This window comes from Chiloscyllium punctatum, chromosome 32 (assembly GCF_047496795.1).
Source record: "Chiloscyllium punctatum isolate Juve2018m chromosome 32, sChiPun1.3, whole genome shotgun sequence".
NCBI classification, from domain to species: Eukaryota; Metazoa; Chordata; class Chondrichthyes; order Orectolobiformes; family Hemiscylliidae; genus Chiloscyllium; species Chiloscyllium punctatum.
This window is the reverse complement of record NC_092770.1, coordinates 11686846-11714315: the sequence shown is the minus strand read 5'-3', so window position 1 is coordinate 11714315 and position 27470 is coordinate 11686846. Positions and strand designations below refer to the sequence as shown.

Here is a 27470-nt window from a genome sequence, read left to right as displayed (position 1 = left end):
CTGTTCTGGGAAACAGAGAGATGTTGAAGCATTGGTAACCAGTATTCAGACAGCACCTTGAGAGATGAGATGCTGTTATCATCCAGATATAACTCTCGTAGTAACACATGATTTCCAAATTTGGGAAGCTGTCGGAAAGAAGAAGAGTGTTCGAGAAAATAGCACATTTCTGATTTTTATTGTACAAAGCAATCTGCTGTGATCATACTTTTTGTGTATTGGTTTTTCATTGAATAAGTGTCCACTGTCTTTGTCCTTTCAGTTAGTTAACTCAGCTATTATATTGCACAAAACCTGCCAATTTCTACAATAATGAACCCACAAGTTACCAGGCAAATTTTAGCTCCGAAGACAATTCCTAACCAAATGAAAGCTACAGATAATATTGTAGCTACTATTGCAATATTAGATGGTGTACAATTTTCCAGCAATGGGTCGTAAGAGCTGAGAGGGAAGAGTGCATTCCTAGATGAGTCTAGATTTCAGCCTATCAGAATATTAGTTTAAAGAGCTGGTGTTTCTACAAATCCATGACTTGATGTGATTAAACCAATATAGAGCAGTCTGGACCAATGCTGGCTTTGGTTCTAATGATCAGATCAACCTAGAAAGGGAGAGATGGGATGTAGCTTCAGCAAATTTTACTTATTTCTCTCTTTCTAAATGAAATCCAGCAGATTAACTCTTGAATGAATAGCACACATTTTATGACTGCTTATTTAATATTTCCTGTATTATTATTTATGGGGCAATATTTATAAAGCAAGATAAATTACTTAACATGTCAATCATGGTCTTATTACTAATTGTCCTTCTATCATAAGGTGACAGCATCAAACATCTCTATTCCATAACCCTATCTTCTCACCTGGGACCCCTATATGCATGGTTCACCTTTCTACCTTAATATCTCAGCATCCTGCGCTGATACTTCATTTCATATCCATTTATTCTGACTTGTAACTATTTTACTCTCCTGTAGCTTGTGGAACAGATCCAATTTATTCTTATTCATAGGCAACCATTCTGCATCTACTTCACCTGGTGGCACAACTGTCTATTTGTCAATGGTTTTTCAAACACCTAACTAATGCCAAATTCTGCATCTCAAAGGGAGAGAAATGCTTCGGAACACTTCTTCACATGTGTGTCCCATCCCATGTTGCTCCTGTGCTATTTAATTTCAAATATGTCTCTTTCTTCCTGACTGTCTCTTTCTAAAATATGATTCCACTAATCCAAGGACTGCTCTCTTCGCCTTTCCTGCCAACCATCAAACTCAAAATCAGATAAGGGAGAAACTGAATAAAAAAAATCTGAGGGGATAGTAAAAGATGCCAAAGCTCCAAACCCTTTTCAGCTTGTCCAAGGAATTGCTGGCTTTTAAAAGAAATGTAACATAATCAGGTCAAGCTATAAGAATCTGGAGTTAAATTTTTAAGGAATTGGACAGGCAGACAGGTCCATACAAAGAAATAGAGAAAGAAAATTGAATGAGACAAAGAAAGTCAAAGAGAAGACATGTGCCTGGGTATGTCTATCTGTTATAGATATATTCATGCAAAGATTATTACCTCAGACATACAAAGATAGAACACAGGAGCAGAGGAGGCCATTCAGCCCTTTGAGCCTGCTCTGCCATTTATCACGATCATGGCCAATCGCCCAACTCAGTAACCTAATCCTGCTTTCTCCCCATGACCTTTGATCCCATTCGCCCCAAGTGCTATATCTAGCCACCTCTGGAATACATTCAATGTTTTGGCATCAACTGCTTCCTGTGGTAATGAATTCCACAGACTCACTACTCTTTGGGTGAAGAAATGTCTCCTCATCTGAACTTTCTTTTTTAATGGAACCAGATTCACACCAACAGAAAGAATACATGCCAAACAATAGTGTTATATGGCACACAGCTCAATGTGCGTGATTACAGGAGAATCAATCATTATTTTAGTGCTAAAGAACAACTGTTAAGTATTGAAAATACATATAGTACATTATATGATATAGCATTCACATTCTTATAAAGCAGCTTATCTAACTTCACACATCTGGAACTTGTGAGATATATTCTGTATATAATATAGTAATAACACATCACCACAATGACTCGTGGCTCAATGAGCAACCTATCATCATCATCATCTCAGGGCAATTGGCAACTAGTGATGGCCAAATAATGCAGCCAATAGACAATAGACAATAGGTGCAGGAGTAGGCCATTCTGCCCTTCGAGCCTGCACCACCATTCAATATGATCCTGGCTGATTATCCTTAATCAGTATCCTGTTCCTGCCTTATCTCCATAACCCTTGATTCCACTATCCTTGAGCGCTCTATCCAACTCTTTCATAAATGAATCCAGAGACTTGGCCTCCACTGCTCTCTGGGGCAGAGCATTCCACACAGCCACCACTCACTGGGTGAAGAAGTTTCTCCTCATCTCTGTCCTAAATGGTCTACCCTGTATTTTTAAGCTGTGTCCTCTGGTTCGGCTCTAACCCATCAGTGGAAACATGTTTCCTGCCTCCAGAATGTCCAATCCTTTAATAATCTTATATGTCTCAAGCAGATCCCCTCTCAGTCTTCTAAACTCAAGGGTATACAAACCCAGTCGCACCAGTCTTTCAGTGTAAGGTAATCCCGCCATTCCAGGAATTGACCTCGTGAACCTATACTGCACTCCCTCAATAGCCAGAATGTCTTTCCTCAAATTTGGAGATCAGAACTGCACACAGTACAGGTGTGGTCTCACCAGGGCCCTGTACAGCAGCAGAAGAACCTCTTTGCTTCTATACTCAATCCCTCTTGTTATGAAGGCCAGCATGCTATTAGCCTTCTTCACTACCTGCTGTACCTGCATGCTTACCTTCATTTACTGGTGTACAAGAACACCCAGATCTCTCTGTACTGTCCCTTTACCTAACTTGATTCCATTTAGGGAGTAATCTGCCTTCCTGTTCTTGCCACCAAAGTGGATAACCATACATTTATCCACATTAAACTGCATCTGCCATGCATCTCACCACTCACCTAACTTGTCCAGGTCACCCTGTAATCTCCTAACATCCTCATCACATTTCACCCTGCCACCCAGCTTAGTATCATCAGCAAATTTGCTAATGTTATTGCTAATACCATCTTCTATATATATTGTAAAAAGTTCATCGGAATTTTCTTTTTTGAAAAACATGAAACATAAAAGTAAGTTAATCTGCGAACATTTTTTAAAAAGTATGAAAAATAACATTAGTTTATGGAAGCTGTTATTTTCCTTTTCAATGATGCATATACATTGCGATATGACAAAGGAAAGACCTAAGGATATGAAAAAGAAAAATACAGAAGTTATGAACAAACTTGTATTCACTTACATAGAACATATTAAGAGCTCATTCCATTCTTGATGTGAGGGACTTTAGAAATTATTTCAGCATGTCCCAAAAACGCTTCACAGCCAATTCAGTTATTGTTGATTGTTATACTGTTGTATTGCAGGAAATGTAGCAACCAATGCATAGACCAGAATCCCCATAACACAATGAAATACATAATAGCATAATGTGATGCTTGTTGCGTTAAAAAGAAGTGTTGGTCAGCCCAATAAATAAGCCTCTTACTCTTCTTTAAACAATAAGATCTTTTATATTTACAAGAATCAGCATACAAGTCCTTAGCTTTACGGCTCATCCAAAAGATGGTTCCTCGGTACTGCACAATGTCAACCTGGATTATTTGCTTCTGCCTTTGCAGTGGAGTTTGAACTCATAACATCCTGACTTAGTGCTACCATTGAGTAAAGGTTGACATTTGCAATCAAGGGAAAAAAGCAGTAAAGCACAGTTTGCTTTGCGAAGCTCTTTTAAATTGCAATATTGTGTATCAATGCTTAGATTCTCTACAGTGTGGAAACAGGACATTTAGCCCAACAAAACCACACCGACCCTCCGAAGAGTAACCCACCCAGACCCATTTCCCCCTGACTAATGCACCTAACACTGTGGACAATTTAGCATGGCTAATTCACCTGACCTGCACATCTTTGGACTGTGGGAGGAAACTGGACCACCCAGAGGAAACCCATGCAAATACTGGGAGAATGTGCAAACTCCACACAGTCACCCAAGGCTGAAATCGAATCCGGGTCCCTGGTGCTGTGAGGCAGCAATACAAATTTAGTTATAATACAAACCAGGAGAACTAATGGTGTGTATGTTCTTTCACAGTTAAGACTTTTATAATGATTGCATGGCAGATTGCTGACGTTGGCGCTGATGACGTGGCAACAAGGCAAACTGGGATTCTGAGCTCTGAGTGAACTGTGTCTTTAATTAACCAATCAAATTGAAAGATTGTGAAATTGCACCAGTACTGACAAGGAAGTATTATACATTTGCATGGATAGGACTTTTGTGCTGCAGTGCTAGTGTCCATATATCTGGGCCAGGAGGCCTGGGTCAAGTCCTACCTGCTCCAGAGATGTATAACTAGACAGTTCTGAAAAAGGGTCACTAGACTTCAAATGGTAACTGTTTTTAGCAATAATTGAATCATTAGGAAGTTCCTTTGACTGAAATGGACACAACTTAACTTTTAGTGATGAGTTTAGTTCACATTAATGGTGAAATAGTGTAGCTTCATGCCATTGAGTGCACTTCATTGGTAAGACAGCCAACCTAGGTTTTCTGTATCATTACTTTTTGAGCAAGAGGGTGAAATGCTACTTATGAGAAGCTAAAGGACAAGCAGCTTAATGTGGATAGAAATTTACAGATTTCCACGATTAATCACAGTGTGTCTTCGGCTAAGATGGTAGAGCATTTGTAAATAAATAATGACGAGATTCAGAGTGGAACTTTTTCAGGCACAGAACGACATGGGCATTCATAAGAAAGTTGGGAAACATGTGTGAGATGGATTGGACAGGCTGCATCATGGGGATCCTCACTTGCACACTTTATATTCATCCACTTCATTGCTCACTATATCCTTTTTGCACTTTTCCCTCTCACCTCGAGTCGAAGTGCTCACTGTGCTACTGTCTTGATTTGTCTTTTAATCTAAATACAAAGCGAGGCAGCTTGTCATGCCTGCCAGAGTCACCAGTTAAGGGAGTGCTGAAATATAATCTCACACCTGCACCATTTACCTGCCACATATGGGACAAAGATGCCACATGCTCATCAACAAAATGGCCATCATTCAAAGTCTGCAGGGAAGTACTTTACTTTTCTAAAAACACTTTACAGCGGCATCAAATTTTTTTGAAATCGGAGTTCTGAAAAAAAGTCACTGGACCCGAAACGCTTTCTTCACAGGTGCTGTCAGACATGCTGAGTTCTTCCAGCAATTTCTATTTTCGTTTGAGATCAAAATATTTTGATGATATCACATATTGTGACACTGTATGTAATCCAGTTGTAAAACATAAAGAACACAAGGCTGCTAGTTGTGACTTCAACTTATTATAAAATTGTTTTCTTTTCTTATTGTAACCATAACTGTATGTTACCTCAGAAAGATTGTTGTTTTGTAACTTCAGAATTTGAAGAAGCCCACAGTTATCAATGCCTTCTATGCTGTCAAGGTAGTTAAAGGAGCAATCAAGGTAGAGCAGGGTAGGAGTTTCACTTAAACCTTTGGTACTTATTAACTCATTATGATCCACAACAAGCCTCTGAAGCTTTTTGAAAGATTCCAGACCACCTAGAAAATCATGAATTTAAAAACAAAAATCAGTGTAACAAACACATGTAACCTAAACAGTGAAATTCTGAGGGCTACCAAACATTCCAAACAATTCATGTTCTCTATTGATTTTTACTTGCCGGCTTTTGTCATTGTGTACAACATTAACTTAAGAGGAATGGAAGTAGTAAAGGAATTCTATTCCACCAGTACAACTCACAATGGAACTCAGAATGTTTAGGTGTATGCATACACTTACATCTAAGACTACACTACTCTACTTTCTACCTGAATAAGTTTGCAGAAAAAGTGCACACAATACTCATATTTCAAGTATTCAGAGTTCTTTGTGCTTATTTATATGCAAATGAGTGGTGGAATAAAATACTAGGAAAAGATGACAGTGAATAAAATGATGATCAACAAATCCATAAAGTGCATAAGCACTGAAAATGTCACCATAGCATAACTGATGTAGCTTTGAACATAGTACTTACCTCTTCTAATACCCTGCTCATAGACAATATAATGCAGATAATAAAATCTGGTATTTTTAGATTTGAGAGAAAGATTGATAGGTATTAGCAGAAAAGAAAATAATCTGTACTGGCTTTTAAAGTTCATATTAATATCACATAATATTCTAAGTAAACATGGTAATTTATTTTATTTAGAAAACAATTCAAAACTGGTTCCCTGTGCAGGGGTGATACTTGGAAAGAGTAAGGATACTCAGCAACTTGTGTATTAGAGGACTAGATTGCATTACACACATTTGGTCCATGTGTATTCTTTTGTGAGAGCTTCAAAAATCAAATGAGAGCACATCGCAGGTACAAACAGAGGAGTAACAACCATAAAATGCTCACCTATCCGAGTGATATTATTGTGTGATAACTCAAGGACTTGGAGGTTGCTGCAGTTCTCCAGACCATGTATAGAGGTTATCTGATTGTGACTGAGCAGAAGAATACACAGATTTTCTAACTCAAGGCAGTGAATATGCTTGATCTTATTCTCCTAAATGAAAGAGTAAAACATTTAATATTTATCAACTTAGAATTTTTATTATAGTTGGACATTGTAGAATATTGTCACATTACCAATACCAGGTTTTTATTGGTAAAATAAACTGATCATTATTGTGAGTGAACAAATCAGAACTGTTACTATGTTGGTTATTCTAGACTATGATCAAATCTCATTTCATTAGTCTTTAGAAGGAACCAGCGCTCTATGGTTCTGGTCTTTAGTTTGGCAAGGGGATTGTTGAATACATTAAAACCAATGCACTGCAGACACCTTAGAGATAGGCATCAATAATATTATTTTAATGGTGTCCTTACTTTCAAAATGGAAACAGTATGTATGCACAATTTTTCTCTATAATATTGAACAATCTGCTATGGTTATCTTTCGCATCTTATCAATTGTATCAATACTTAGAATCTCCCTCCCACACATTTTTAGACTTACATTTATTTTTCAAGAGTGTTCATTTGAAACATTAATTAAGTTCCATAATGGAATGCATTTTAATATTTATCAGCAGTAGGGCAGTCACAGGAAAATATCTGTATTTATATTGCACCTGCGATATAAAACAATACCGAGCCACGTAAGGAGCTAGTAAAGCTGATGGCCATATGGATAGTCAATGGGATAGATTTCAAGTGGTTTAAGAAAGGAATTCCAAAATGTAAGGCATTGGCACAGAGGCACAGATGCCAATGGAGGATCAATTAAAATTGGAAATGCTCAACATGCCAGAATCAGAGGAGGATAAGAATGTCAGAGTGTTGAGGGATAAGAAAGTGCAAGGCCACACAGGGACTTGAAAATGGATCCGACTTGGAGCTGCTGTAAGCCAGCAAGCACAGGGGTAATATGTGGATGAGAATTGATGCAAGTTAGAATTTAGAGAGCAGAGCTATCAATAAGCTTAAATTTATGGAGAGAAGAAGGGAGGTTGGCCTGGAATATATGTGAATAATGAAATTCAGAGACTTAGGCATTGATGAGGACTTCAGTATGAGCTGAGGCAGGGATAGAGCTGGACTCAAGTGGAAGTAGGTAATGATCGCAATCTGAAGCTCAAGTCAGTTTCAGTTTAGATGTTCAAGTCGCAAACAGTATTGCTAGCTAGGGAACAAGGGACAAAAACCAAAAACAAAAGCTTCAGTCCTTCCAGGTGGTTGAAAAGTTGTGCTCATCCATACCAGAAGAGCAGGTGTGAGGAAACACTGAGAAAGGCAGTCAGCAGCAGACAAGAGAAGGAAGCCAACAAAACTAGTGGAGCAGGCGCAAGAAGACACTGTGACAGGCAGTAAGCAAGACATGGTCAAGCAGGGGAGAGAAAGATTATGAACAGCTAAAGAAGTCGGTGAGACAAAGGCCCCAAGACAGGGACTCAACATCACCTAGTAGAGCAGGAGAGAAATGAATCCCGAAACAGGCAATCAGCAACAGAGCCACATTCTTTGGTGCTGCTTGGAAAGATTTTGTTTTTTAATTTGGTTTTTTCCCTCCAGTTTAAAGTAGTTAGTCCAAGAGCAGGTTTATAGCATAGCAGGACAGCTCAGCTCCATGGAATGGCCATCTTGTGCCACATGGGAAGTCATGGACATTTCATGTAGCCTAGACAATCACAACATGTAATCTCTGGATGTGTCATCAGCTGCAAAAACCCCGAGTTCCACGTTATAAAGTCACTGTCATCTATCAGTGAAACTGAAACATGTGGGTAGCATTTTTAGGAATGCATTCACACTACAGATTAAGATCAGACACACAGAGAGGGAATGGGAAAGATCAGGCACACAGATAGGGAATGGATGATTGCTAGGGAATCTAGAAAGACCAGACAAATAGTGAAGACCTGACAAATAGTGCACAGAGACATATCACTCATTAACTGGTTTTCAATGTTGGATACTGGTGAGGGCAATGGTTCATTAGAACAATCCAGAGGAACATAGGTGTGGCACTGTAATGGCTCAGCTATACAGAGTGTGGGAGAAAAGGGTAGAAGGGCAATAGTGGTCAGTAATTCAACAGTTAGGAGCATATAAAGGTATTTCAGTGGCTGTGAACATGAGTCCAGGATGGCATGTGTATCCCTGGTGCCTGGATCAAGAATGTCACACAGCGCAACTTAAGAACATTCTTTTGGGGAGGCTGAAGAACCAGAGTTCATTACCATGTGAAAGAAGGGTGGGATTCTGAAGGATAATTTAGCAAACTAGGCAAGAGACTGAGAAGAGAGCCCTCTAGATCCTCATCTCAGGATTGCTCCCATATGCTAGTGAGTATAGAAATAGTAAGGTTGAGTGAATGATCACAGGTCTGGAAAAAATGGTGCTGGAGGGAAGACTGGCACCAGTTCAAGAAGGATGGGTTGCTCCTTAGCAGGACTGACACTAATATCCTGGTGGGAGATTTGTTGCTGCTGTTGGGGGAATTTAAGTTAGTTTGTCAGGGGATTAGAATCCCCAGAGAATTCATATATAACAAAAAACAAAGCTGATTTTATGGGAAGTAGCGAAGACATACATAATGTATAATACAGCAGAAACACATCTTAGAATCAACCAGGGTAAAGTTGTAGAATGGTGTGAAAAAAGCAAAATTAAAAGCATTCAATCTGAACGTATGCAATATTCACAACAAGATGGTCAAATGATGGTGTTAAAAGCCAAAAGGTCTGATTTAATTGCCATTACAGAGACATGGAGACATGATGACCAAGACTGAATATTGAAACATATTCAGCATTCAGATGGTATAGACGTAAAAGAAAAGGAGGTGGGGTAGTGCTAATAATAACAGAAGGGATTAATGTATTTATGGAGAGGATCTCAGATCAGAAAAACAGGGTCTTGAATCAGTTTGATGGAGCTAAGGAACAGCAAGGGGCAGAAAACATCAAAAGGAATGGTTACAGACTTTCAACAGTAGTGGGAATGTATGGCATAGTATAAATTAGCAAAATATTGGTGAATATAGCAAGAGTGACTTCAATCTAATTTAGACAATGTAACTCTAATGAACATCAATGCTGTGGAGGAAGAACTTTTGGAATTTGGTTGTAACAGTTTTCTAGAGCAATATGTCGAGGAACAAACAGGGTCACAGAGTATTTTAGATGTAGTATCATGCAACAACAAAGGAATAATTAAATTAGTGTTATAAAAGAACTTTTAGGGAATAATGACCTTGGTATGATAGAATTTATTATTATCTTTTAAAAAAAAATGGCTCAATCAGAAACTGGTGTCTTAAATCCAAGCAAGGGCATTTGTGATGTTGCAAAGATGAAGTTGACAGTGTTAGATTGAAAAAAATACATTTCACGGTAGATAAATAAGGGCTAATATTTTAAAAATTAATCCTAGTTTTTGTAAAAAAAAACATTCCGATAAGGAAAAAATACCCAACAGTAAAAACAAGGAAGCCACACTTAGAAGAGAAGTTAAAAATAGTGTGAGATCAAGGGAGAAGGCTTATAAAATTGACAAACGATTGGAAACATTTTGGAATTCAGCAAAAGAAACTGAGAGATTGATTTTCTAAAAAAGGATAGATTTTGAATGTAACAGCAAGAAACATAAAAATAGATTGTAAATTGTTATGGGTATGTAACAAGGAAAAGATTAGCAAAGATAAATGTCCCTTACAGGCACAGACAGAAGAACTTATATGAGGAAATAGAGAAGGTACTTTTGTGTAAATCTTCACAGAGGAAGATACAAGAAGTAACCCTGAAATAATGCAAATTTAAGTATCTAGTTAGAGTGTATGAAACTGAAAGATATTATTCGTACAAAAGGAGACATTATTGGGATTGAAATGGGATTCAACGACCTTCACCCAAGAGAGTTGAAAGAGATGGTTAGAGCAATATCATTTTGGTGATGTTCTTTCAAAATTCTAATCTGCAACAGTGCTAGAGATAGCGAAATTGCAAAATGTAAAGTTACTAAAAAAAGAGAGAAAACAGGGAACTACAGATCCGTTAGCCTGATATCAGTAGCAGGAAAAATAGCAGAAGAATTTCTTCAATTGAGGAAAAAAGAATTTTACCACCCTATCTTATCCTGAAAAAAAACCCAAAAATGTACCACCAAAGACACACAAGCATAGGTAACAAGTTTAAAGCTAACGGGGAGAAAGGCATACAGTAAAGGCAGGAATTGCCATTTAAAGTTTTCAAGAGGCCTTGAGGTGTAAGACTTTAAACCTGGAGCTAAGTTGTTTAAAAATTTAGAGCAGCACGGTGAAGTTATAGATTTTATGTTCTCAGTGAATGGTTGATGTCCAAAGTTACATTTTCACTGGACACTGAATTTAAGGTTGAAAGAGACAAGGAAAAAAAAGCTTCCAGATTTTTGTAGTTATCAATTCTTTTTTTTTTGCTCTTTGCTTTGATGCTTAAAGCAGTTATTGATATCTCAATTTGTATTCTGGAGTCTGCTCCATTTTTCTTCCAAACTGAACAGTCCAGAAGTAACTTTTCATCTCCCATATGAACTGGTCATACAAATGTGATTAAACAAGAGGTGCAAATGTCTTGCCTTGTTTGTCTGATTTCATTGTCTTTGAATGAAACTGTAATTTTAGTGCAGACAGGTTTTGAAAATCTTACACTGGTCTCACGAAGCTTGCCTCAATCTGTATTCAAGTCACAGCAACCAATTTAGATTAGTATTTGTCCTTTATGTTTTAAAACTCTTTAGTCCATGAAGGTCTCAGATATTCAAATCGGATAATAGAAGTAAAATATCACTAGCGTGTGCCTAGTTATGAAGGCTGTGTCTTTTTATTTTTCACTTTTTCTAATTGTGGACTTAGATTGAAAAAATTGGATCTGTATAACAGGTAAATGGGAACTTTGGTAATATTTTTAACTTTTGTTACAACTCCAGGGCTGAACTGCCAGCACTGCCCCAGTGAGACCTGACACCATTATCATAACAAACTGCACTGACAAACCCATGGCTTTTACATGTGGAGATCTTGGCATTCAACAAGTGCACTAATTATTTAAAGAAAGAAATTGGCAAGAGCTGATATTAACAGCATATGTTTAACAGGTATGGGCTGCCAAAGAAAGTTTGACATTCTGGTAGCCAAATATTTTGAATCTAAATTACGTTAGGAGGTTTTGGTACAGCAGCTCTGAAAAGAAAAGCTAAATTGTCTTGTATGTATTAACCTAATGCCTGCACTCAAGCCACAGCTTCATTAGTCTCACCTGGAAGCAAAGTGCTGAATAATTACAGTAGTGAATGCTCCCTTCCGACTTCCATTGCCCCACTTCTTTTTGAGTGTCTGCTGGCTTTCAGTCAACATCTTCTCATTACAGTGAGGGCTAAGAATAGAACCCACTGAAAACGCTCCCATATAGTCAGTTGGGACAGATTACTACATTGAAAATGCCATATTTATGATTACGATTTGGAGGTATTGTATTTGAAATTACAATTACGGTACCAAATTTGATTGTGAAATAGGAGTTGTATTGCTTACAAAGGGTAAACTGTTTTAGGAAGATTTAATTTTAAGCACGTTGACCCGGATATTCTGAAACCCTATTTCCAATTCAGACCAGACAAAGAAATACACACTGATCTCTGGAGGAGTTCACTGTTCAAATTTCCAGACCAAGGGCTTTCCAACCTGAAGTCTATTCCAGGCCAGGATTCCATTCAGCCAGCAGCAAAATGGATTTGGATTGAAATCCCACCCCTTTCTCAACACTAGCTGCTATCTAACATGATATAAAGACCCTGAAGGTATTTTGACAACTGTTCAGAGAAGGCAAGTGAGAGGTGAAGTAAGCGGCAGAGGAGTACAGATGGCAGGGAGGTGGGAAGTACTGGTGGCATTTGGGTAGGACTGATGGCAGGCGGATGAGGCATCCAGGTTACCAGGGTGGTGAGGGATATGGTAGGATGAAGTCAGGTCCAGTAATAGACAAGAAAAGGTCTGCACCAGTAGAGGAGGGAGGGAGGGAGGGATTAGTTGTTGTCACTTTGGTTCCATAGTAGAAGCTGGGGGAGAGAGTGGAGTGGCTCCAGATACCAGGTAATTGTCAATCAAAGGCTTAAACATCCTGACAATTCCCAGTCAGTGCATCAGGACTTTCACTTTGCCCGAAAGCACATTTTCCAGAGAATGTCTAGTTTCCAACTATCCAGAAACTGGGAGATCTGCACCAATTTATTGTACAACAAGGAGACAGTTTCCATTTTATGCCTTTCCTAATATTTAATGAACTACCTTGGAGAAAGTTATTGCCAAGCTAGAATTATGCTCAGGATAACCTGTTCCATTAAGGCTAATGGGTACACTCTGAAGGAATGTTTTCCAAATGGGCATATCCTCAGGTAAATTACACAGCAGTTGCTGAGGGACACTTCTTTGTGAAAAAAATGGAAGTACTAATTCATTTCTTCCCAAGACTCCCTGGTCCATGGGTTTGCTCATGCAATAACTTCGTATTTACTTTCAAATACCTAGCATCACTTTAGAAGCAAATATGTTGTCAAGGTTAGTGGACACAAGCAAAGAATAAACACTTATCTTTAAAATATTGTTTAATTATGATTTACTGCTGCTTTATCAATGTAATATTTAAACCATTTGAAAATGCGACATAGGTGTGAACAATACTATCAGGTATAACAGGAAATACTTCAATAAATGTGGGCAATAGGACCTAGGACAACATACAATTAGAGACTAATAACTATTCAAAAGCAAATTTTCTTTTTACCTGCACATCGATGTACTTTAAACCTTTGCAATTATTGATACCCTCCAATGTCTCTATTCCACAATTTTGAAGTGTTAGTGACTGGAGAAGGAGGCATTGTGAAAATGTGGATAGGCTAAAACCAGGTAAATCTTGAAGAGTGACTGTTCTAACCTGTGTTCAATAAATAAGCTTTAGTACACAGGGAATCACTCAAATCACATTCCTAAATTTTGTAAGAGACATGATGGAAGAAAATGAATTTGTCAGTATGTTTGCAACTTTGGTTGGTTTCCACACTTAAGTCTGCACCCCCAGGAGACTTAAACATTCAGATTTAATGATGATTTCCAAAACGAAATCTTACTTTTCAGATCCCAATAAATTATTTCAAGTGTTTATGAAATCAAATTCAAAGCTGGTGTAAACCTGGTACAGGGACAGGAAATGTCAAACCAAAATAAGTCAGAGAACTAGCACGATTCTCAGAATTTAATTGAATCATCATACCTTTTGAATACCTATAAGATCCAATCTGTGGCACATCTAAGATGTTACCCTGAAGGTTTTGATTATGAAAACTTTCATTGGACTTTGCAATGTTACTCAATATTTTAAAGGACATAAATGTAGTTTCCCTACCAGGTCAATTTGTGGTGACTGAAAGGTACCCTATAAATTTGTGTGAGCACATACACACAGTATTATCAAGGTAACCTTTCTGTTACCTACTAGAAATGAGCAACCTCCCCACTTCACCAATGAACAGAATTTGTGGACAAAACACTGCCCCTCTGAGCTTAAATCAGGTCACATTGGACTGCACTGCACCAAAAGCATAAATGAATCCTCCATTACCCACACTTCTGTCCCTGGAGTGAAAACTGCATGGCAAACCCTGATCTCAGCCAAAAGTCAACCTAATTGAAGATAGAACTAGCCTTCTCAGCCAACTGAGAATAAAGCGTTTTTCCAATTCCATTTCCATCATATCCTCTCTGGGAAATGACTCCTCCACACACCCACTATTGGCTTTCACCCCATCACAGAGGGTGAACTCAGCCTTCTCCCCCAAAAGGGAGAAAACCTCCCCTGCACCAACTGAAGAGAAAACAAGACTTTCCCTTTCCAAATTATTGAGCAGAAATTTAGCCTTCACAAAAACAAAATAAATATCTCCTAATATCAGATCATACTGAAGTTTTCTCTTCCAAAGGTTCAGCCTTTTTAGCTGCTTCTGTGAGCCTAACTCATGATGCATCCAATAAAAAAACACCCAGCACTCAAGTTCACTTTCAAAATGGAGCATTCCCTTTCCTTGAGGAACAAGTTGCGAAATCTGCTAATGAATTCTCCAGTATTGCCTGCTGCAAGCCTACATTCACTGGCAAATATAATTGTTCTTCCCTTTGAAATATAATACTCTTGCCTCTGTCCTGATGAGTGCACGTAGAGATGCTTCAAGAGCTTGTCTCATTTTTCAGTAATACTCAAATTCGATACTATCAGTATCTTCACTAATTTCATGCCACCTATTCCCAAAACTTGAAATACTCAAAGGGTAAAGGTAACATATAACATACAATATGTAGTCAATTTATGTCAATTGGACAAATCAGGCAACCCATGCTTGATTTTAACTTCAACGAGCAATAAAACTAGGCATGGGTACAAATAGGCTGCCGTTTGCGTTTGTACCACTTTCCTGGCAAATGCCCCTTTCACTCATCATATTTTGTTTACTAGCACAAAATAAAATGGTCTAAGTGAAGCAGGACTTTTTTTTATTTCTGCAGTCAACACCATGGCTTGACTAGTGAACCACTTTCACATCAGCATTGCTGATAAGACTAAATACTCATTTTCAAAATATCCTGCTGTATTGAATAAATGAACCTATTTAAATATGGTCGCCAATGAAATATTTACTTAACACAAAAGTCTAGCACATTTCTTTAGGATCGCTTTAGTGATGCCGTGGGAATAACTATAGGGAATTACATCACATATTTTAAAACACTGACATGGGAAATCCTCCAGATTTCAACAAACACTATCTAAAGAATTGATCAAAATTCTCTGCAGAGTTAAACTGTCTTTTGACAAAAACGCTCTCCCACATTTTAATAAATCTGTAGTTACATTCTTTGATGTCTGTTTATTTCAGCAATGCCATAACTGTTACACAAGGGAATGGGGGTAGTAATATCCAGAGCCAGCTGTAAACATTCTCAATCGCCCTAGGCTTTTTCACTGATTAAAAAGAATAAGCTCCAGAATAGGTTTTCCAAATGTTTACCACTTAAGGACAACTACAATTGGTATAAAACACACAAAGGAATTCACATTTTTTTATTGAGCTATGTTAGCTGTAGACTTTTCATTGGCAAATAAATGAACTGCAGAATAAAGGGACTCTATCCATATGTTTTGTATAAATCGTTGAAGTGAACACTCCTGGTGTTAAGTTTTAAATTGGTGCAAAATTACCCATAATGGGGAGATGACAAATGCCTGCAGGTTTGTATTTAAATCTCATGATAGTCCTGTGTTACTGAACTGAATTACTTAGTTCAGAGTTCCATTTGCTAATCCAGATGTTTAAGCATGCAGAATCAAAGATTCCCCAGTGACTCTGTACAGCACAATTAGGACAAAGAAAGCTTCAATGTAATCCGCTCTCAAGTGTGTTGATTTCAGTCAAAATGACAATAAGGGTACAACAATTTGCCTCAGGAGCCCTGTTTCAAGAAGGGAAAGTCAACACATGCTTATGCTTTTAATAAGGATGTGGGAATCCTTGCCGTAACTTCGCACATTGTTGTATGGATAGGTGAAGATCAGGATTAGTTATGATATTTTCCATTTAAAAATCCTGCTGAAAACTTGCAAATAAATAGTGGGCACCCAGGTGAAGTACCAAATACTCACTGTCACCAGATTCCTGAAGAAGGGCTTATGCCCAAAACGTCGATTCTCCTGCTCCTTGGATGCTGCCTGACCTGCTGCGCTTTTCCAGCAACACATTTTCAGCACTGTCACCATATACCCAACAAGCAGGAAATGATATCGGATGCAATATTAGCGAGAACCATAAGGTATGAATTTGTCCTTATTCTAGTGGAATCTGATCATAATCCCAGATTACAAAAGCTGTTTTTCCTCACTCTTGAAAGAGTCCCAGTGGTCACCTTTGATTAGAAGCCACTGGAGGAAACTAGTGACACAACATGAAGCATGGCAGAATGTGGATGGGAAAAGAGTGGCACAACACAAATTCACACCATCAATATCCCACAAATGGGTTTCTGGTCTGAAGGCTGTCTCTTTTTCAGATGCTGATTATGAAATGAAAGGCAACATTAAAAAGCAGTAAAGAATCACTCTCACAAACATTAACAGTTGACTGTCCTGCAGCAAGCTTGTCACCAGGTTTATTTAAAAGGGGTGTGAAAGTAAAATACATTTTCAAAACAAATACGTGAACAAAAAATGCCCTACGAAAATAACTCATTAAAATACTGCTAAGGTTCACCAGTTATAAAATATAAATTGTACCTGCTGAAGTGAATTCCAAACCCCTGACTGTAGAATAACTCCAGGACTAAGAGGAGGTAGTTGGTTGACAGGATTAGTCTGAAGTCTGATATGTTGTTTCACTTTCTTCAACTTGTTTTCTCTGCTAATTTTGGACCAAGGTGTACACATTTTCATCCAACTTAGTCTCTTTTGCTCAACATGATCAGGTAGGGTGAGCTCTGATACTGACAAACGCTCCTCAAAATCATGATCCATACTTGAAGTTACTTTGGAAGCGTCAATCAGATCTTCCTTATGTAAGTCAACACTACTTGTATTTAATATAGATATTCCTTCACCTGACAGTCTGCCAGGATCCTTATCACTAACTGCAAATAGTCTGCTTTTTTGCAGAAAGATACTGTTTTTGGGTATTGGGGGGATATTGCATTCTTCTGCAAGTGTATTCTCTGCTGTTTTCTCCACTGTTTCTTCAGCTGGAAGCTTTACTTTGAGGTTTGTATCTGTAGTCATTGCAACTATACATTGGCACACATCTTGACTGTCATTTGCAAGAGTACTATTTTCCTCTATATTCTGAAAGAATCCTATACTTTGAATTGGAGGAATACTCGCAGTCTCTGAATTGTTATCATCATGTTTAGCTTCCTTATTAATGCTGGAGTAAAAATCTCTCTCTTCAACTAGCTGTGGTTTATGTTCCTTCTCAATTTCTTTGTCTTCTATTTGGCTTAAGACCACTTTTTTATTTTCTTTTTCTAGCAACTTGCTTTCCTCTTTCTTTTTATGTTCTATTTCTTTTTGTTTTTCTTCCTTTCTCCTTCTCTGTAACTCTTTTCTTTTTTCATCTTCTCTCAACTTTTGGAGTTTCTCCAGCTTTTGTTGTCTCTCCTTTTCTAATCTTTGTCGTTCCTGTTCCTTTTTCTTCTCATATTCAATCTGTCTTTGTTTCTGTTCTTCTCTTTGCAATTGTTCAACTTCTTTCCACCTCTTTTCCTCTTTCTCCTCTTCTTTCTGTTTTTGTTCTAATTTTCTTTTGATTTTTTCTTCAAATGCTTTTTTCTCTTCTGCCATCCTTAACTCCAGGTCTTTTTTTCTCTTCCTTTCATCCTGCCTTTCCCTCAGTATTGGTGCATACCTTTTCCTCACTAAATACGCCCGAAACCTTGCCTGAATTATTGCTGATGCTCTGTTTTGCACCTCTTCCACTCGTATTCTCTCTTTGTGTTGCTGTTCTTCAAAGATCCTTCGTTCTTCATCCATCTTAATTTGCATTGCTTGTATTAATGCCTAAAAATTTAAAACAAGCTCAGATTACTTTATGCCCAAATATCATTTTACTCAGAATTGAAAACATAAAAATGGTTTCCGATTTTATCTAAGTTACAATGAAAAGCTCCAATGCAATATCAATGTTTCATCGGTTAGCTTGGTTGCCTGAACGGCTGGTTGACAATGCAAAGTGACACCAACACTGTGGGTTCAACTCCCACACCAGTTGAGGTTTCCATGAAGGATTCTCCTCCTCAACCTCTCCCCCAACCCTCAGGTTAAGCACATCATCAGTCATTGCTCTCCAATGAGAGCAGCAGCTCTCTGGTGCTATGGCAACATCACCATGTAATAATAAATAAACCTAACTCTAAAATGGTCAACATGCAAGTTTTGGTGAAACCAAAATTATGCAAATTAATATAATTACAATTTAATTAATTGATTATCTTTTAATTAACTTTGGTAAAACTTTCCCTTAACATAGATCGCAAACATGTTTCTTCATCCAAAAGCATTTTGGTTCCAAATGACCAGCCACAGAGGTATTCTGGTGAATAGTGGACAAAAGGCTTGATAGGTTGGATTTGGAAGTGCAGCTGTAACTGACTTGCTACATTGCCTTTATGTACTGTAACTGCAGTGGAGGTAGAAGGCAGTAACTGGAGATATAAGGTTCAAAATTATGATGCCAAGTGTGGATTTTTGTGAATTTTGTCATGAGTTAATAACAATAGAATTTTGGAATTAAAACAAAACATATAGCTTACGATTATTTATTGTATTCAAATTGAAATCACAAAATGAACAAAAAAATGCAATTAAAAGAACAGAGGCAAAAAACAAATTCACAAAAGTGTGACTTTGATCTCCCACCTCATGTTCCTTCAACTTTCGTTCCCAAGCATCCTGGTCTTCTCCGATTTTCTTTTCCAGTTGAATCTGCTGTTGCTGAACAAAACATATAATACAATAATCTACCTAAATAAGGTTGTGCAGCTTTACATTTAGCATATCCTTATTAGAAAGCCATCTAATGTTTCACAATTTCTCATGTGATCACAAAAGAATCTTTCTTAAAGCATGATCAATGAGTTAGTAGAAAATTAAATAAACAAAACCTCCACTGTCGTGTTGAGTAAACACATATCCCATTTAAAACTTAACCATAGACTGTCTTTGAAGATGCCATTCTGGAACTGCCTTTTTCTTTGAAAAAGTGGGCATTAACAAATGGCTAAGACAGCTACTGAAAGGTCAAGTGACTATTGAAATTTCCACAGAATCTACTTGAAGTCTCCACAAGCTCCTCACTGAACAGTCAGACGCAGGGTGAGGAAGCCCAAGTTGAAATGAACATTGTTATGATCCCAGCTGATGATACTAGGGAATAAGTAAGTTCTGATTGAAACCCTGCTTGAAAGATCACCGTTTTTTTTCTGTTGGTAAGTTAATATGAATGTTTAGTCACTGAAACATTTTCACACAAGGCTGTGGATTTTCGTTACCAACAGAATATGCTTATTGTAAAAAAGAAAACAAGCTATCTCAGTATAGAAGGCAGTTGGCAACAGGAAAATCACACACAAAAGTAATTTGAGCCAGTTTCCTGACAGTATCCTTTAAAAAGACTTAAACTCAGAGAATTGCACTCATATCTCAACACCTAATTGTTTCATTTAACTGAATCCTGAAAAATCTCAGTCTTTTCCAAATCTGCTGACGAGAACATTTCCATGAATCTGGCAGCCTAAACATTCTCTATTCAATAATCTGCAGATTTCCTCATCAAACTCTCCTGATTTGGAAGTTTTACCAACTAAACCCTTCTGCTGAGGTGATTTGTTCCCTGAAAAACTCATTCTAAGAGGGAAGCTAAACTTGCATCTTAATTTAATACTGGTATCTTCTGAACTAATTAAAAGAATTTTTGCTCATCCTAGATCCTTCTGAACTGAAAGCAAAGCTATTGGCCTTAGATGTTGACCACATTTGTTGGTAAACACAAGTATAAAAATCTTTCCATGAACATTAGTCTGCAATCACTCATTTGCTAACAAGTTTCTGGATTTAGTCATGGCTTTGAACCTTTTTTATTTTAAAACAAAAAAGCTTAAGACAAAGAATCAATATCCATCACCTTCTATTTTGAAATCAAAATTTCTTAAAATCATATTAATATGTACCTATCATCACAACAAGGCAAGACACAACCCACCTTTGTGCTGGGTACCAGTTTTTGATGGACTCATCCAAGACTTAAAATGAATGTACATCCAGAACCCAACAGGGGGAGCCGCCTAGAAATCAGTTGATCACAAGTCAGTGGAAATGCCCATCATTTATCTCATCTTGTAGAAAAAAAGGCTTTAGACTTGCAAAATGTTCTAGGTGGACAACAGCATCGGATCATCTGACTTAAAACTAACTTCAAGAGACAAATTTTTAATCCCAAGAACCAAACAGAATTTGGTTAATCTGTGATCACATTGGCAAGAAAGTTGGGAAAACTGCATGAGATGGGCAATGAGGAACTTATTAACATCAAGAGTAAAATGGTTCACTATCCAACCAAGTATTGAACAACAAGATAAGATTCTCACCGCTGGAGCAGCAAGAGGGCCTATTTGCATCAATCAACATCTCACTAATAGTTAATCTTGCCCCATTTATGTTCAGTTTTCCATTCCCCCACCATCAAATAGAAACTAGAAAGCCTCAATTCCCAACATGGACTGCATCAGGGTGCACTTCAGGGATCCTCACTTACTCTCTTAGTGCTCACTCTCATGCACCTGCTTGGATACTCATACCTTGCCTTGTTTTTTTTGTACTTTGTTGCCTCAGCTGGAGCTAAAACCTCACAGTGCCCCTGTCTTGCCTTGCCATTTGGTGCAGTCACAAAGCACAGCAGCTTGTCACGTTTGCCAGCAAGGGGGTAGACACGTAGCTACATCTACAGCAATCTCATGCCTGCAACACTTGCCAGCAGCACACACACCAAACACACTGCATGTGCAGCAAGCAAATGGCCATGCCTCAAAATCTAAAGGGAGAAATCAGAGTAAAGTCATCTTTCAGTCAGGAGTACCTGGCACAATAAGTGAAGGGTAGCCTTCAATATTCGTCTGGGAATTGAGCACAGTCAATCTGGGTACACAGGCTGACCACTGTTATTAGACTTTTGAATGGATTTCTCAAATTTCAAATCCAAATGTGATTTTGCATTTGCACACCCTCTTTGCAGCTGTAACATTGTATTGCTCTGTTCAATCATCCTAACATCTTAGATTAGATTAGAATAGATTCCCTACAATGTGGGAACAGGCCCTTCGGCCCAATATTTGTGTCCTTGTATGTTGTGATCTGCCTGTACTGCAAGAAAATCAAATTTTTCACTGTACTTAAGTATGTGTGACAGTAATAAATCAAATCACAACAACAGTGCAAACTGGGAAATCAGTCAGGAAGCTGCACAGAGATTAGTCAGGGGTCCAATCAGTCATCAGTTGAGGATATCTGTTTGAAATTAGTCAAGGGGGTTTAACCACAAAAGTCAAGGAGAAGTTATCAGGAGCCATTGCTGCAAAAAAGAAGCTGAGGAATTCAATTGTAGGGACTGAAGGCACCATTCTGCGCTGCAGAGAGAATAATCTTGGAGAAGGCAGGCAACTCAATGTATAAAGAGAGCAGGGCAATACAGCAAAGAAAGAAAAGAGGTAATGCAGGAGAAGGGAGCAGGTCAACACCACCCTGGCCTCACTAGGGGCAATACATGACTATATCTGCTATGCTAACTCTATATGCTTGAGGTTTGGGGTAAAGTGGGGAAATGAACAATTAGATAGATTAGGTGGGTATGTGAACAAAATGAATGCTAATGGTGTTAACAGAAAAGAGGGAATACTGTTTGTATCTTTGGAGTACTAAGAGTAATAGGTTGAGCATGGGCTATACTGCTTGATGTCTCAATGTTGTTTCCTTGCATCACGATGCAAACAGTATGTATGGAATGGAGTTAAAACTAGCTGACATTACATTGATAGAGCACAGGGTAAGTGTTGTTCTGTGAGGAGGGGCTTCATATTTGAGTGATGTGAGGCACTATGAAAGGCAATGACACTGCACAGATACCTGAACAGTTCAGGTAAAAGTGTGCACACTAAATGCTATACGTGAATCTAAAGAATTAATCCATTGCGACAACCACAAATCCTTGCCCGAAGCATTCTTGACCATATCATTCCACATCAGGAATCAATCCACAAATGGCTGTGAAACACAAACAATATTTTACGGCCTGGAAAGATTCAGTTTGATTGTCAAAGTTGCAAGCACCTTCCAAGTTCCCATATTCTGTACATGCTGCACGAGCTACTGAATTCACATCTTAACATAATCAAGACCTCTTGTAGCGCTAAACCCTGTACCTTGAATGTTAAAGCTGCTGCTAGACAAACATTCCCTCACACAGATGGCGATCAAAAGTGAGCATATATCTCCAATGTGAGGATAAATTTACAATGATGTGTCCCCTGTGCTACATACATGCCCTCACAGGGTCTTACAAGTCAGAGTCTTAGAGTACAGTAGAGTTCTTTCGGCCCATCAAGTCTGCATCAACAAAAAACAATCCCAACACCTATCTACACTAATCCCACTTTTCAATACTTGGTCAATAGCCTTGAATGTTATGACCTTTCAAGAGTTCATCCCTATACTTTTTAAAGGTTACATGGAATTTTATAGCGAATAAACAACTACCTTGAGTTTTCTTTCAGCAGGAATCACCAGGAAAAACACCCTGTGAAAGAAAGTTATCAACTATCAGGAAATTTTTGGACTGAGGAAACCAATCTCAATAAAGAGGCCTTCTTTGTGGCAGTATGCTGTGAGATTGTGTGTTGAGTCCACTGACTCCAGAAGCAGACTGGAGGCAGAAATGGCCAGAATGATGAGGAAAATGGATCATGTTTCTGGCCAAGTATAAACAGCCCTCCTGAAAGTTGTTCTTGCTGAGAGAGAAGAAGCTGGTGCATTCTTGCTGGTGTGTAGTTGAATATCTGTCAGCAGTCTGGTTCGTAAGAAACAAGGGGTCACTTGAAACAAGAACAGTGAACAGAATTAAAACAGAATTGAAAATCAGAAACAGAATTAAAATTTTCCTGTGTCAAACGAGAATGGAAGTTCTGTGTGGAGCAGAGGCAATTATTGCATATGACGTGCACAGAAAGAGGGGGTGCGAGGGATGCTGTACATGTAAAGTTGCCCCCGTTTCCTGTAATGATAGGAAAACCACATGAAAACTAAATTAATTGCCAATTCTTGGACAGCTTGTTATTTGCACTGGAAGAAATGGCCCATCCCTGGGCATAAAAAAATGCTGCCACTTGAGCTTGTTTCATGAAAGCAGTGAGTGAGTGCTGGCGAAGTTTCATAAGATTCAGCCATGCAAATGGCTGCATCGTGGCAGTTTCAGTGGGAGCTGACACTCTGGATTAACTGAGATGAATATAATTCTTCAGAGGTTGAATTTGCTTTGCTGTGTGTGGAACTATGATCCTTCCAATTACGCTTTCACCATCCAGCCAACGATGTGATAGTACCCAAATGTCTATTGTCCATTGAGACAAATGAGTTGGACTCAAAGGGAGCACGTCAACAGGGACATATGCAATCCAAAATTTGCCAGAGCACACTGGCATGGAAACAACAAATGCCTAGACTTCTAGGAGCCAAGCTATAGAGCGGCATGGTGGCTCAGTGGTTAGCACTGCTGCCTCACAGCGCCAGGGACCCAGGTTTGATTACGGCCTCCGACAGACTGTCTGTGTGGAGTTTGCACATTTGTCTACGTGGGTTTCCTCCATGTGCTCCAGTTTCCTCCCACAATCCAAAGATGTGCAGATTAGGTGAATTGGCCATGCTAAATTGCCCATAGTGTTAGATGCATTAATCAGAGAGAAATGGGTCTGAGTAAGTTACTCTTCAGAAGGTCGGTGAGGACCTGTTGGGCTGAACGGCCTGTTTCCACACTGCAGGGAATCTAATCTAATCTAAAATCTATGCTCAACTAGATAATCGTATTCTCACATATGAGCAAACACAGGTGATGAGTTGTGCCTTTCAAAGCAAATCTGACTTGCCTAAGTGCTTTCATCATTATCATTCCAGATGCTGCAGAGTACCACCACCACAGAAAATGCAGGATTGATGGTAATGTAGTGTGTGATTTCAAGATTCTGGTCCAGGAGAAATTCTCTATCCAATACAAAGGAAGAACTTCTCTACTGTTTCTAGGGAAGTATGATAGAAGGTAGCAGCTATAATGATACAGCAAGTGAACACTACCAGTCAAGGATCTAGTGCCACAAGCAGTTTCATAATAGGCTCTATATCATTAAGATGAATTGTTTGGCAGAAGCACATATATCCCAATGATGCCTGACAGTTGAATGACAAAGCTGCTGGAACACATGCTTCTCTTTTAACATGGATCAGTGTTTGACCAAAACATTCATGTAAGTTCAACCAGTTATAGGGTGACTCCCTTACAAACCGGGCATCCGGTTAAGGAAGGGATGTCTAAATTTCACTGTGGTCCACTACCACATTGATGAGTTTCTTCCCTGAATGCAAGATTGAATAGGATTATATTACACTGTATTTTTTACGGGCAGAAAAGGGATGAGAATGCCAGAGAGGTGACCTGGACCAGGGCAACAGGGAAGAAGTGGGTTGAATGGGGGAAGGGTAGTGTGGCACAGGGTAATCTTCTCATTTGAGAGAATGAATATTGCTAGGGTGTCCTGAGAGTTCAGCCCAAAGCAAGGGCAGATTGAGAAGTTGCTTTGAGAAGGTGAATGAAGAGCAGGTTGTGGGATACAGGTTTCCACTCGGATGAACAAAGACATTGGCTTATGTGATTGCTATTTCAAAGTTTACACAAATTACTTACTTATGTCTTTACTTTCTTCTATATCATACCTTAACAGCATTCACTCCTCTACTGGGCATCAGGACAAGGAAGGCATGTCTAAAGATACTCCGTCAGATCTGACCAGCTCACACTTGCTAACACAGATAGCGGTACATCAGTTAGATATTCTGGTATTTGGCTTCAGTGGCATAAGAAGGGCCAGGAAAAGGTGTCTAAATCAGAGGCATCTGTTCACAATCTCTTTTGGAGGAGGACAGACAGTCATAATGATGCTCTAACAGGCAATGAGGTAGGGCCTTGCAGTACAGTGCTTGCAGCAGCAGATATCCGACAGAGTTCCCTGAGGCATTGAAAGCCCACTCACTTGAAGTGGAGGAATCAATTGCAGTGAATAGCCAATCATATTTCTGGAGCTCAATAAGATGAGGACAGTCTATGACAGAAGCAATGGTCACATTCATGGAGTGTGGCATAAATTTTGCACAAACTGATAACTTTCAAAGAGGTTAGAGCTTCAATTTTATTAGTTGGAAGAATTAGTTTAACAACTTAAAGATTTCTATGCAAAATCTTTCAGCTTGGAAGCTTCATAAAATAAAACCATTCCTGATGGAATGACTGGGTCCTCTGAGTTGAAAACCTGATTCTCCTGCTCAGAGGAAACTGTTCTTCCTTCTGAACTGAACTTCAGATTCCTCTGAACATTAAATCAAAAGTTAAACGAATGACCTCTGATCTTAGCAATACAAACTTTTCACCTATTAACTCAAAAGGTGTCTTGCCAGGCAGTTGACTAGATTACGTCTTCTTGGAATATTTGGGTTTATTTAGGTCACTGTCCCAAATGACTTTTTAACCAATGAGACCACCTTTACCTTAAAGTTCAAAATGATAATAATGTATGATTCACCTTTTATCACTGCTACTACTGTCCAATTGTAGCCCCAATTTTGAAAGAGCATCTGATAGAAATCTGTGGGTCACAGTGAATTGAAGAGTGGTGACAGTGAAGGATTCAGCCATGCTGATGATATTGACTGTCAAGAGTTGTTACTGGAATTCTGTCATTGGGGATGGACATCTACTGGATGATGTACAGCCCCAACCTTAATGGATATTTATGCAGCAACGGTCCACGAGTGACTTGTGCAATGACATCCTCAAAGCTGCTTCGGTTAATCAACTATATTTTAAGATGCCCCTAGTGACAATGCTATCTTGTGTGATGCTGGTAATGGGCACGTTTGTCTGTCCCTCAGGATATCCTCCATTGTCACTCTCACCCTTGATAGTACCTCCATTGGTGTCAATAGTGTCGTCTTCATTTTCTAAACCTCCTTCTCCTCTGATGTTAGTCTTTCACTGGCCTCTGTGTCCTCAATGTAAATGACCTTCCATATTGTGCCACATTATGGAGCATGCAAATGACCATTATCCTCGACATTCTTCCAGGCGATCTCTGGACATTTTCTTCCAAGTTGTCAAGGCATCTGTACCACATCTTCAACAGGGTAATAGCCTGCACAGTAATGGTCTTCAGCTGCCAATCATAGCAACATTGGGACTGGGTCTCCAGTGGTCTCCAGGGAGTAAGAACACTTCCATAATGGGTGGCCCTTGGAGTCACAGTATTAAAACGCGCGCTTCTGCCCACCAGGTCTATGTTGACCAATAAAGAACGAACTACACTAATTCCATTTAACTTTACGTGATCCATGGCTACTATGGTCTAACATTTTAAGTACTCATCCAGATGCTTCTCAAATGTTGAGAGAGTACTTGCCTCCACCACTGCCTCAGGCAACACATTCCATACATCTATCACCCTCTCTGTGAAAGAAAATTTTCTCAGATCTGTTCTTCACCTTAAACTTATGCCCTCTGGTCTTAGACATGTCTGCCATGGGGAAGAGATTCTCACTGTCAATGCCACTCAATTTTGTATACCACAATCAGATCACCTTCACTCTCCTCTGCTTCAAGGAAAACAAACCCAGCTTATCCAGTCTCTCCTCATAACAAACATTTCATCCCAGGCAACATCTTGGTGAATTTCCTCTGCACCCTTTCCACTACAATCACACCCTTGCAATAGTGAGGTGACCAGAACTGCACACAGTATTCTACCTATGACCTTACTAATGTTTTATAAAGTTGTAACAAGACTCCTTTGCTCTTATATTCTTTGCCACAGCTAATGAAGGCAAGTATCCCATATGCCTTCTTCGCCACCCTGTTAACCTACTCTGACACTTTCAGAGATCTATGGAC

At 38.8% G+C, this 27470-nt stretch overlaps 1 protein-coding gene across 1 annotated transcript in view; it reads right to left on the bottom strand.

Moving 5' to 3' along the window:
* Positions 1-27470, bottom strand: part of lrriq1 (leucine-rich repeats and IQ motif containing 1) — a 183768-nt gene that overhangs the window by 140345 nt on the left and 15953 nt on the right. The window contains exons 8-13 of the mRNA XM_072552684.1: positions 19136-19210; positions 17006-18277; positions 13469-13621; positions 6561-6711; positions 5516-5709; positions 1-128 (exon numbers count right to left, since the gene is read on the bottom strand). Coding sequence (XP_072408785.1) covers positions 1-128; positions 5516-5709; positions 6561-6711; positions 13469-13621; positions 17006-18277; positions 19136-19210 — 1973 coding nt within the window. The remainder of the gene's footprint in view (positions 129-5515; positions 5710-6560; positions 6712-13468; positions 13622-17005; positions 18278-19135; positions 19211-27470) is intronic.